At 33.9% G+C, this 12,679-nt stretch overlaps 2 protein-coding genes across 4 annotated transcripts in view; one reads left to right on the top strand and one right to left on the bottom strand.

Moving 5' to 3' along the window:
• LOC139528527 (lithostathine-1-like) overlaps positions 1–2,256 on the top strand; it is a 99,654-nt gene extending 97,398 nt beyond the window's left edge. For both annotated transcript variants that reach the window (XM_071324547.1, XM_071324548.1), the window contains exon 7: positions 1,830–2,256. In XM_071324547.1, the coding sequence (XP_071180648.1) occupies positions 1,830–2,039 (210 nt within the window). In that variant the 3' untranslated portion in view covers positions 2,040–2,256. The remainder of the gene's footprint in view (positions 1–1,829) is intronic.
• Positions 2,257–6,045: 3,789 nt separating this feature from the next.
• Positions 6,046–12,679, bottom strand: part of LOC139528533 (zinc finger protein 652-B-like) — a 38,452-nt gene continuing 31,818 nt past the window's right edge. For both annotated transcript variants that reach the window (XM_071324560.1, XM_071324561.1), the window contains exons 3-6: positions 9,373–9,413; positions 8,359–8,662; positions 7,455–7,605; positions 6,046–6,521 (exon numbers count right to left, since the gene is read on the bottom strand). In XM_071324560.1, coding sequence (XP_071180661.1) covers positions 6,277–6,521; positions 7,455–7,605; positions 8,359–8,662; positions 9,373–9,413 — 741 coding nt within the window. In that variant the 3' untranslated portion in view covers positions 6,046–6,276. The remainder of the gene's footprint in view (positions 6,522–7,454; positions 7,606–8,358; positions 8,663–9,372; positions 9,414–12,679) is intronic.

The following is a 12,679-nucleotide window of genomic DNA, read 5'->3' on the forward strand; positions in this document are numbered from 1 at the left end:
TAAAACATGTGAAACTTACTTTCATGATTATTTTGATTAAATTTTTAAGCAAGCAACACCAACAAAAATTAACACTCTAGCTGGTATTCCTTATACTATTGTCATTGGAGTTTAAGCTATGACGTCACAGATGAGCATCAATGTTCTGGGTATCTTAATAATTTTTTTATTGTCATATATTTAAGTAAAATTATACTTGTGACATAAACACAAATAACAAAAACACCAAAATAACTGAGTTGAACACACACACATGTATAATATATACACATATACAAGTAAAAATAGCTATTAAGAGTTCCCTGTCCTCAGCTCTAAAGACTGTTTTAGGGAACCTGTTTTTTTCCCACTTGGTTTATATTTGAGGATTTAGCAGAGGACTACTAGCTTTTCAGTATCAGGCAGATTTGGAAACATAGGGTTATGATCTAGTACCATGTCACTAAAAAAGTTTTATACGTAATACACTATTAATTTGACAGTAGAGGAGAAAGTGATTTTCATCTTCTAGGGTTTTAAAAGTTGGACGTGTTCTATTGTCTCGAGATATTTTTAGATTTCTACCCTTCTCTATGAGTAAATTATGGTCAGTAATTCTCATTTTTGTAAATAAACGTCTAGTTTCAAAATTTGGATATCTTTAATAGATAAAATTCTTTGTATTGTTTGATTTTAACAATGTTGTAAAGAAAAAGTTTGTTATTTTCGTTTAAACTGGTTTTTTTTAAATGAATAAAAGTTGATTGAATATAAAGAAGCGTAATAAAAAAAATGTTAAAATGTTGTTCTACTGTAGTTCCAAAATCCAAATGATTTCTTTTTTCGTTCTGATTTTCATGAACATCATAAATCAAATGACCCACCCTTAAAATTTTGGGCACAGGACGTTTGCGCTTTTTACCTGTAAAACGATATGACATTTGTGCTTCAAATTTAAATACTATGGACATTTGCGCTTTAAATTTTGATTCACCTGTATTGAAATGACTGGACATTTGCGCTTTTACCTGTAGTCGTCCACCTGTAATTTTAATGAGAAGTAATAGTACGTAGATGAATAACTTAAATTTGTTATTATTTAAGACAAATGGTGCAGAATCCTTCCATGACCACTTCAATGAACAGTTCTACTCACTCATTCTGCTATCTTTTAACAACAGTCGGTGAATTACATAAACATTTGTTATCTTGATAAACATGCATCCCAGAATTGAGAAACATGATTATTGATTTGAAATATAGGCGAAATACCAGTAAGAACAGATAACAAGAGCTATTTTTTTTTCAGTACTTTTGGCTTCAGATATCAAGCGAAAACGGAATGTTTTCTTTTACTAGTTTTAGCTGAATATAAACTTTTAAACATATATCAATGTGTTATGAAATGTGCTATGCAATGATTTTTGAAATTTTAACTCTGTCAGACTCTTGTTGAAAAACCTGGACTTACCAAATATTCCAACTCCAGTGTTAGAGAAATACATACCCAGGGTACATGATGTTGGTTGTTCATTATATAGTAAAAACCTCGTGCGACAGGGGAGTATAGTTCTGCTTCTCCTTACCTAGTATACAGTTAACCGCACCGTCCAGCATTAGCTGCACTAGTACTCGTTTATCTCGAGCTCATGGAAGAGAGGTTCATTACTATACCTTGCCTTCAGCTTGGGTCCCCAGTTTCGAACCCCGGCTGGTCCAGTAAGCAGTTTTTGAAGGCAAAAAAGAGACATTTATAAAATTACAATCGGGTGTACAAAGATCTATATAATCTCAACGCTTATTTACTTCTTCCAGCTTCCTGAATAAAACATACTTTTCTTTAATTACAGATATCAACCCATTTTTTCTGGACAAATGGAGAAAAACACAGCGGCAAATGGGATTGGGGTACTGGTCATCCAGCTTTTTCTAATCCTAAATGGTCATCAGGACAACCTGACGGTTCAGGAACATGCTTAGCAGTCTACGCACACACTGGATTCTTGGACGATCAACCATGTGAAACGCAATACAACTATGTCTGCAAGACAAAACCTTAAAAATCCATAGCGCTTAAAAAAACATTAGAATACAACATACTTTTCAGTGGAATCAGTAGATATTATTATATCATTTTATATTCTTACAACAGATATATACATATATCACATGACAAGTGCATGCTGAAATAATTTTGAAATTTATGAGAACCCTGTATTAAAAATGACTTTACATTTCACACTTGTCAATATAAAATAAAGAACTAAAGACAACTAATGTATGCTTCATGTTTTAACAAATAAAACAAATCAATATGAAATACAATACAATAATGTCTGTCTCTTATATTTTACCATATTCGCAGATGTCAATAAAACCTAACCCTGCAGAGGACTGATATGTAAGCGTTCATAATTGGGTGCAGGCTATAAAGCTGTTCTATAAATACCCCACGTCTATTAGACAGCAACTAAACAACACGTGTACTTTTGTCACAGATTTATAGTGAATACGTTATATATGTGGGATGGGATAAGTTTACAATATCGGGTTCTCTACACATTAATATCGTTAACCATCAGCCGCGAGTGAGCAACATTGCAACAACGCGAATCTCTTCTTTATTTTTGTTGGGGGGCGGGAGGGTGGGTGACAGAAAACGAGCTAAACATACTTTACATTGGTTTTGAGTGGTTGATTTGGGGATGTACAGCGGGCGGAAACCAAATTTTCATGTTCAATAATGTCGATTTTGACTTTTACCGTTCAGGAGTTGCGGTTCTTAATATTGAAAAATGGTGTTTTTTAGTTGTGTCCGTGCATTTACTCATGTGGCCGATAACTTTGCATTCATGATAACGTAAATGCTAATTTCTGCTCACATCGAAATTACGTAGCGACTAGCTAGTGATGTAAGCAAAGGGAAGGCATTAAGCTGTTCTTTGCCCCACTTTTATTAGACGGCAACTAACGACACAACATAAAGTGTCACTTTTATGGTAGCATGTAATATTGTGTGTGGGCTAAGCTGTTCTATCAATTCCAATCATCAATGAGACAGCAACGAAACAACCTGAAACTTTTGTCACCTTCATGTTAGCATGTTTCATAGTGTAGACTTATCTTTTCTATAGATACCTTACCGCTGTTCTATAATTGCACTACGTCAATGAGACAGCAACTAAACAATACACTTTTACTATTGTCACATGTACATGTTGGCATGTTTCAATAAGTGTTGGCTAAGCTGTTCTATAATATACAGTTGTTAATTTCTGTGTCATTTGGTCTCTAATTCGTTGTGGAGAGTTGTCTCATTGGCAATTATACAACATCTTTTTTTATATCCACGCATCAATAAGACAGTAACTTATCAATACAACATGCACTTTTCTAACTATTATATTGCCATGTTTTAACGAGTCGAGTGTGGTTTAATTAAGCTGACCTAAAAAAATATTACCTCATGACAATTGAACTAAGCGACACAAACTTCTGTCACTTTCAAGTTAGTATGTGTCATTGAGTGTAGGAGAAGAAATTCTATTAATACACGTCAAATAAGGCAGCAACTGAACGATACAAGATGAACTTTCGTCACTTTCATATTGAAGTCACGTTATCATGTTATGGGCTATACAAATCATATAGCAATAATTACATTAAATGTATGTTTCACTATAATACGTTATTCTCATTGGCTAACTGTACACCACGTGTTATTCCTTAAGCAGTTGTATCATGTAATAATCGTTGTATGTATCATACAATAAAACTTTTCATTCAGGATGACACGAGGTCCCACAATAAAGTGCACAGGTAAATGAAATAAAAACTTGATAAAAGGCGTGTTTTCATGATCCTATAGGTAAAAATGTAATTATAAGTATTGAATGCTTTTTTTGTAACTTTATAGGGTTGTAAAAGCGTTGACCGTGTGCACATTTTTAGTATGAAGCGCCTCCGCTGGTTTAAACAGTCTTCTTGAAAACTTAGACATAATGACGTAAAAATCTGCTAAGAGGTGTGAAAATTAAACAGGAAATGCCCCACAAGCCTGTTTATAGTTTTAACATTTACCTTGTCCAGTTTATATGTACCCCTTTAAGTTTATTCTGTCCTTTTAAATTTGTGAATAACGGAAGTATCTTTATCAATAATTTAAATATATTTGTTTACATGCTCTTAAAGGGGCACTAGCTGTCAAATTCATTGTTACCGATTTGACTCAAATTCTCATATTTGGTTTATATATAACAAGGTAAAACATTTATCCAAACTATCAAAAGTCTAAAATAAACAGTTTACAGAGCATGGGGTAGATAATATATAGGTTCGTTTCGTGTGTATTTTAGTCCAGACGCCATCTAATTAACTATCGATTTGACCTCAGATGACCATATAAGCGATGTAAACAAAAATAAAGATACGAATAGATCAAACCAACACGTGCAATTGGATTTTTATAGGTCTGTTTGATTTCATTTTATAGATTAAAAATAGATGTTTCTCATTGTTTTTAACCATATACGAATGATTTTATGTGCATCGAATTGGTAATCAAATGATTTACCGTAGTTTCACTTTCATTGTTGACATTCTTTTTCTTTAAATAACCAGTACACGTACAATTTCATGCGTTGTCAATCTCTAGCTAGGGGTTAACTTGAAGTTCACATGAATACCGGTTAGAATGATGATGACGTTTTCACTTGCAAGTGAATCAGTCAAAAATTATGTTTAATCGCTTATTTCAACCAAATTAAAGGAAATTGATTGCTAAAAGCAAATTATTATTTGATTATTCCAATTTGATTAATGATTGATCTAAAAAAAATCATACTTTATTTTTTTATATATATCGTAGCTAGTGCTCCTTTAAAAGTTAAATTTACAAATGATAAATTTTGTTCAAAGTAAGCTGATCCCTTTTTATTAAACTATATAAAGTAAAAACTAGGAGTTGGGGAATTTTCTGGTAAGGGAATTCAGACAGTTTAAAAAACATTCAAACTAATGTCAAATATATTAACTTCACTAGTCCGCAAGTACTTAACCATGTTAATATAAAAAAAGTGCAAGGAGTACATGTATTTATTTTTCTGCATTTCTTGTTTCAGCAACTGCTGTACCTTTCAAGTTACTTATTATGTGTTGTGTATTTATTTGCAATTGACTATAACACTTTTGAGTGACTGGATAGGTTGATAATATTATTCATCGAAAAAGAAACTGGAGAGATTGGAAATGCTTAATTGTTTAAGACAGCTGCAATTGAAGGTACACAAATTCAGGTTGTCATATAAGCCTTCAACAAGCCAGTCATATACCCAGGCTAGTGGTCAATTAACTGCAATGACCAGTTGTCAAAGTCATATCACTAGCCTGTTACTGTCGCTGGTTTAATATAGCTCTTCTGTATGTTTTCATATTAACAAAAAGGGTAACCCTCGAATGCATAGCCATATTTCGTTGCGTGAACCCCCCCCCCCCCCCCCTTTAATCGTCTTTTGAGTGCCTGGCGTCTCTGTACAATATCTAAAGCTAGTTCAGTATTGAAAGTACTTATTTTCTAATTTTGATACCGTTTCTGTTCCAGTGAAATATATATGTCCGTCATCTTGGGAACTTCTGAACATTTTTTGTTTTCCGCTTGCTGAAAGTTCTCTGAGATAATCGCGCCAATGACGTGATCTCTTATCTCGCGTTGCTTCATAAAACTCATGAATATTCATACTACCCTAGGCTAGTGATACATGTACGTAGAGCTTACCAATGTAAACGGGGAGTGACTAGTAGATAATAAATTTAGAATGAATCCGGATTAATCTACGGGTTGGTTCGTGTTTTTTTTTTAAAAAGGCAGGAAATGAAAGTTGTTTTTTTTTAATTTGATTTGCTTAGTAGGAACCACATTTGTTTCTCTCATTTATTATTATATTATATACTAAATTCATTTCGTTGTTTACATTTTAGCGTCTATAAATAATAGAAATACTTTCACGTATGCGCAGTATATCGTAATGGTAAACCTGTTTGACTCGTGAAAACATGTGTTTACGTATGAAAGTTTTATTTTTTAATCGAATTTGAATATCATTATGAAAAGTCCACAATACGATCAATATGTCATTTTGTGATGAGAGACGTATTAAACATCTCTGCTAGCCAAGGGTTACGATCCCCTCCTCTCCACGACTGGATCATAACCATTGGCTAGCGAAGATGAGTTTTACATGGCAATACATTTATATACATACATGTATATATGTGTGTCAATATAACTGAAATCATGGTTTATTCAGGATTTGAAAATTCTTCGATATTGTTTTTCTCTTTTTTGGAACAAGCTTTCCGTGTAACATGCCTACACAGGCTAGATCGCCATTTAAACATTTCCCCACACAGGCTACACTGAAATGAAGCTTCGCCATGCACACACTTTACATGATCTTTGAAATAACGCCTATCATTAAAGATCATATCACATTGTGGACACTGGTATTGTTCTTCTACTTTCTTCTTCTGTTCTGTGTCTAATCCTAAAAAATAGTAAAAAAAAGGTCCAGTCCACATAATGAAAATAGAACGCCGCATGACTTTTCAATGAAACTTTGTGCATACAATACTAGTACAAGACATGCATTTATAGACTAATTTTTCATTAACTACACAGCTTCAAACTTTCACCAAAAAGTGCGTGTTTTTAAGACTGAAGAAGCACTTCTATTATCTACACTTCAGAGCCACACTCCTTTACATACAAATACGGGTGTTTGTATTGACTTCTACTAACTATTTTTCTAGAGATACAGCCCTTTACAGACACAGCCTACACAGGCGTGTATCTTTGTAGACTAAGACTTCTACTAACTATACTTTAGATCCAGACTCTTGTTACATTCAAATACGTGTATTTGAACAATGTATAGACTTCTGTTAACAATACTTCAGAGAATTCAAACCTATATATACGGTATATCTTTGTAGACCTTTTGTATCTTTACTTTATGCTGGCGTCACACATTTGCGTATAGACTGGCATGCACCAGACGTACAGAAAATTAACAAAATCCGTGTACGTTACTAAATAGTTGCACAGCCAGAGGAACGCTAAGCAATCGTTAAACGCACGTTTCATAAGTTTGAAGTACGTCGAAATGCAAAGGTTGGGAACGCTATAACCCAAGAATTTGTTTATGCAGCTTAAAATTTTTCATCCAGCTCAATTATATGATTGACAGGTTGAATGCATCCAAAATTTCTAGCGTATTGGCAGCGTACATGATTTTTTACCATGCCCGGCGTACATCGGAGCCGCTGATGTGGGACGCCGGTATTAGAGCTACAAACATTTAAAGACAAGCAAGTGTTTTTGTAGACTTCTACTGTACTTCATTGTTTTTCAGAGCTACGAACCTTTACAACAAAACACGTGCCTTTGTAGACTTCTACTATATTTCAGAGCTACGAACCTTTACACCGAAACACGTGTCTTTGCAGACTTCTACTGTATTTCATTGTTTTTCCACACCTCTGGCACATCCATTGTTTATCTGTTGTATGACGAAGCATATGTTCCCTCAGATGTCCTTTCTGTGAGAAATCTTTATCGCAAACTTCACACTGAGATAACAAAAAATATATATATAAATATTATAATTTAAAAAAAAAAAAAAAACGATTGTTTTCTTTTTTCGGTAAAATACAGAGTACCTTGCAGTAATGCAGTTATGGGGATAAATCGCTTAAAACGGCATAAATGGAATGTTTGAAACATGGTCTCCGAGTTATTTGAAATTAACCTTTATAAAATGCTTCGCTGAGCGTAGCCTGATACGACCGCAGAGGTTGAACCTTGAACGGTTGTGGCAAATTTTGACACAATATTCAAGCTTGATTCTGTCTGAATTTGGATTGTGATAAAATTTTTGACATAGTATAGGTTTCTGACACAAAATAAATGTCAAGATCTTACAAATCTTTTGCACAATACTGTGAAAATTAAAAAAAAAAAAGAAATTTGAACCCCTTAAAAAAATTGGAACCCTCCAATCTTTTTTAATCTCCCCGCTTTAAGCAATTACCCCCCGACCACCCCACACTCAAACCCAGCCTTTTCTTTGTAGTATGGATCCTTTTAGTACAATTTAATATCATGAAACTAGAAAAATGCTTTTTTGGGCCCCTAATTAAAAAAAAAAGAAGTTTTTTGCGGTCATATAAAAACAGAAATGTTTGGAACATGGTCTCAGAGTTATGGGAATTTACCTTATAACTTGAACATAAATGTTTAGAACATGGACCCCGAGTAATGGGAAATTTACCTTTTCAACAGAAATGTTTGGAACATGGTCTCGCGCGTTATGGGAAATATACCTTAAAAACAGAAATGTTTGGAACATGGTCTCCGTGGTCACGGCGAACATGTTGTTGTAGACTATATCGCCGACTATAAACTTTTCCACAATCGGCGTGCCAGCATGTAAATATCAGTGGATCAGCATGGCGCTTTCTATGTTCCTTCATTGCAGCCGGACTGGCAAATATTTTACCACAATCACATGTTTGTGTTTTGCCAAGATGAATCAACTTATGTCTGGACAAATTTGACTTTCTATTAAATACTTTTTTACACTGATTACATTTAAATCCATCACTCTGCTGCTTTGTATTCTTTTTTCTAGAAAAGGCAAAGTAACAAATAATATTAAATATGGATATTAATAACTAGTTGATGTAAAGGATCTATTAAAATAAATTAAATCATGCATGTGAAATAATATTTGGCATAATAATACTACAAGCGGCAGAGTCCATTTATCGACACGGAATTTTCATCATCCTCCGGTATTACGAAATAAGAAATATTTAAACAATATTAACTAAAATGTATTATTATTATGCGAACACTTTGAGGTTATGTTTTTTTAACATATGAGAAAATCATCAATGAAGAAACTGGTTCAAAACTGCAATGTTGATGTATTTGGGTAAATTTCAAGCATTTATCCCCATGCAAATAGTACAAGAGGGACATTCTTGAGCATGTCTAACAAAAGTAAACCAAAAAAGTGTTTCTAATCAAGGCTAAATATCATTATGGTTAAAGATGTTATTTGATGGAAATTTCATTATTCACCCTGAAAACTTATTTATCAAAATTGTGTGCAGTTCCAATATATAGCACTTGCTAGTATTTTAGTTTCATAGACAAATCGTCTTTGGTATACCAAGTTCATTAGGTGTTTGAAAACTTTTTAATAGATTTTGACATATTGTGAGTGAATCGGATAGAGAGGAAACCAGCAGTATTTCACAATTCCGGTTATTCAGCAATCAGGTATCAAAAAACGTCCCTAAATAATTTGTAAAATTCAACCTGGTACTTACTTGTCTGTATCAGAATTTGCATCTTCTGTGAAATCCGAATCCTGAAAGTAAAAATAGGTTTAAATTAGGCAGACTAGATGAATATCCTAGTACTCCCGTGGAATTACATAATGTATACCAAATCCATATGACACAAGGTCTTGTGATGAATCAAATGACTGAGGCATTAGTAATACGTTCATAAATTTGTCATTTTATTGTGAATGAGCAAATCTATAAAATATTGCTCGTTTCAAAGTTGTTATGCAAAACTGGTTTAATCCTAATTGAATGTGTTGTTAGGTTAAGAACCTTCTCGTTATTAGTGATTGCGGTAATTTGCAAAATTAGACAAAATTAAAGCTACCAAAACCTGCAGTTTACACCATCATTAAACAGGAGTGCACACGCTAAAATGTCTCGCCTTCCTTACTGACCATTGATTTTATGTTAAATGGTCCTAAATATAAAATTTTACTATAAATATTACATAAACTCAAAATGATCCAAGAAAATGAGGTCAAGGTCAGATAAACCAATCGTGAAATACATGTAGACCTTGCAATCAATCAATGCCCCAAATACAGTTGACTTAAAAATGTTTGACGTTTCTAAGAAACAAACTTAACCTGGAAAGCTAAACATTGACCAATGACCCATGAAAAATGAATTCAAGGTCAGATAAATCATACCAGACAGATACAAATGTATTAACACCTTACAATCAATCTATGCACCAAATGTATTGAACCATGAAAATTAGGTCAAGATTATATGATACCTGCCAGACAGACATATAAACCGTACAATCATTCCATTCAACAAATATAGTTGACCTATTGCATATAGTTTAAAGGGCACTAGCTGTCTAATTCAATGTTTTCTCAGATTTGACTCAAATTTTCATATTTGATTTACAACTTCCTAAAACGAAATTACAATAAGTATAAAATAAATAGCTAACAAAGCATGTACTCGATAAGATATATCAGGTAAGCCTCGGTCACACCTTACAGGATAGCGCGAACGGACGCCTAACGGATAAAAATAAAAGTTGTCCGTTGACAAAATTTTTATCCGTTGGGAGTCCGTTGATGTACTGACCGAATAAAACGGACGTGTATCGAATGCATAACGGACATGCACAAGATATGCAACGTACGAGAAACGGAAACGTACCGGACAGAACGGATGTTGAACGTACATCCAACGGACGAGTACCGCATAAAACGGACACCTAACGGAAGCGTACCGGATAAAACGGATGAGCAAGATCAGGAACAGCATATTAAATTTTTAAAAGCTTTGGTTGAATAGTTCATGAGTAAATGCACGGACACGACTGGAAAAGCCATTTTTCAATCTTTCAAGAACCATAACTCCGGAACGGTAAAATTCAAAATCGTCATTATTGAACTTGAGCTCCATTTTGTTGTTAATAATAACATATATTAAAATTCGAAAAGCTTTGGCAGGGCCGTAACTACATTGAGGCAAATGAGGCAAATGCCTCATGTTTTAAATTTAAAAAAAAACAACAAACAAAACAACAAAAGAATGTCTTCATATGATTGTCTTCGTATCAAATTGTTTTCACTGAAAGATTGCAAGAAGCAAGTTCTCTTCACTCTCTGATGTCGCCTCTGCATATTTTTCGTAATCCATGTTTCTATTTTACTTTTGGTTTTCAGAGTTGATGGTCTATTGTTTGTACTTCTGTGTCCCGGGTTTGTCTTTTGTTCATTTATTGTCCTACTAAATGACTAGTCTGAGTGTTGATTTTCATTTGTAAACGTGTCACACTGTGTAATGTTGCATGTCCACCGATGTCCAGTCATTATGCGAGAAAATATTTTAAGAATATACGATGCTACTGGACACAGAAAAAAGTGTCGTTTCTGCATGGAGAATTGAACTTGATATCAAAGAATACGAAACTGTCTTTCTTGTATATAAAACCATACCCAATTTTTCTTAGTATGGATTGCAAAATTAGGTATTTTCTGTAGGTGAGATATGCACAAAAGTGATAGATATGTATTAGAAATATAGAAAATTGAATATCTTAATCAACAACAAAATTAAAAAAAATAACTGTATCATATATCCAAGCGCCTGTGGATAAAACTAAATAGCTGACATGATTTAAATTAAAGTAAGACCACCAATTTCCCGGTATCAAATCATTTGTTGAAAAAAACCATTAATGTATTGCCAAATGACCTTTTACATTCAAGGGTTAAATTTGCATTAAGTCGTGTTCAGACCCTTTAACAGAAAATAAAGGAATATGAAGTACACGTGCACGGGAGCTGATTGCACACGATGTCAATGTCTAGAAAAAAAATACAAATGATCAATGGTCAAAGTTTTTATTCCTGTTCTTCATCTTGATAGTTGCTGGAGGGTCTTCAATAATGAAAAAATCATAAATACCGTAAAACAAGGTCAATATGGTCCCTAGTGTCGACTTTAGCAGTACTAGTATTTAAAGTATATTACTGCACTAACGACTGTCACTATATTTAAATCTAGTCATAAAAAATCTCAAGTCAGCACAATACAAGACAAGAACAGACAGACAGATCCGGTATTAATGATTATGAGAATTACGATTTTTGCTTTATCCTACATATCGGTCTTGTAATGTTTTGAATTTCCCTAAAACTTTAAAGTCTTAAATAACAATGAATCTATGTTTTTGCTTTGAGACCAGAATATTGTCGAAAAAATAGCTAAAAATGATGTGCGTTTCTATGTAAGAAAGAGTCCGGGAAACGCTCAGAATGCACGATTTTGCGTTATTTTTCCCAGAGCTTCTGGGGGCAAGCGGCCCCCAGACCCCTCGCCAAAAAAGTTTCGCCTCGCTACGCTCGGCAAATATATTTTGCCTCAGTATTAAAAGGGGCTAGTTACGGCCCTGTTTGGTTGAATGGTTTATGAGTAAATGCAACAATATGACTGGAAACACAATTTTTCAATCTTTCAAGAATCATAACCCCGAAACGGTTAAAGTCAAAATCGTCATTATTGAACTTGACCTCATTTTTGTTGTCAGTAAGGGAGCTACCATTTGATTTTTATGGGGGGGGGGGGGGGGTGGGGGGGCTAGGATGAAAAATGTTGTCCTGTATTTTTTTTAGCTGTAATCTCTGTCCTGCCTTTTTATTTTTCACTCTGTTCGGTCCTGCCTTTTTTTTTATAGTTTATCCTGACTTTTTTTTACCTAAATTTTCGTCCTGACTTTTTTTTTTGCAAGTGTCTCATCCTGCCTTTTTTTTTTACTCAAAACTCCTGTCCTGCCTATTTTTTTCAAATTTCATCCTAG

This window comes from Mytilus edulis, chromosome 6 (genome assembly GCF_963676685.1).
Source record: "Mytilus edulis chromosome 6, xbMytEdul2.2, whole genome shotgun sequence".
NCBI lineage: Eukaryota > Metazoa > Mollusca > Bivalvia > Mytilida > Mytilidae > Mytilus > Mytilus edulis.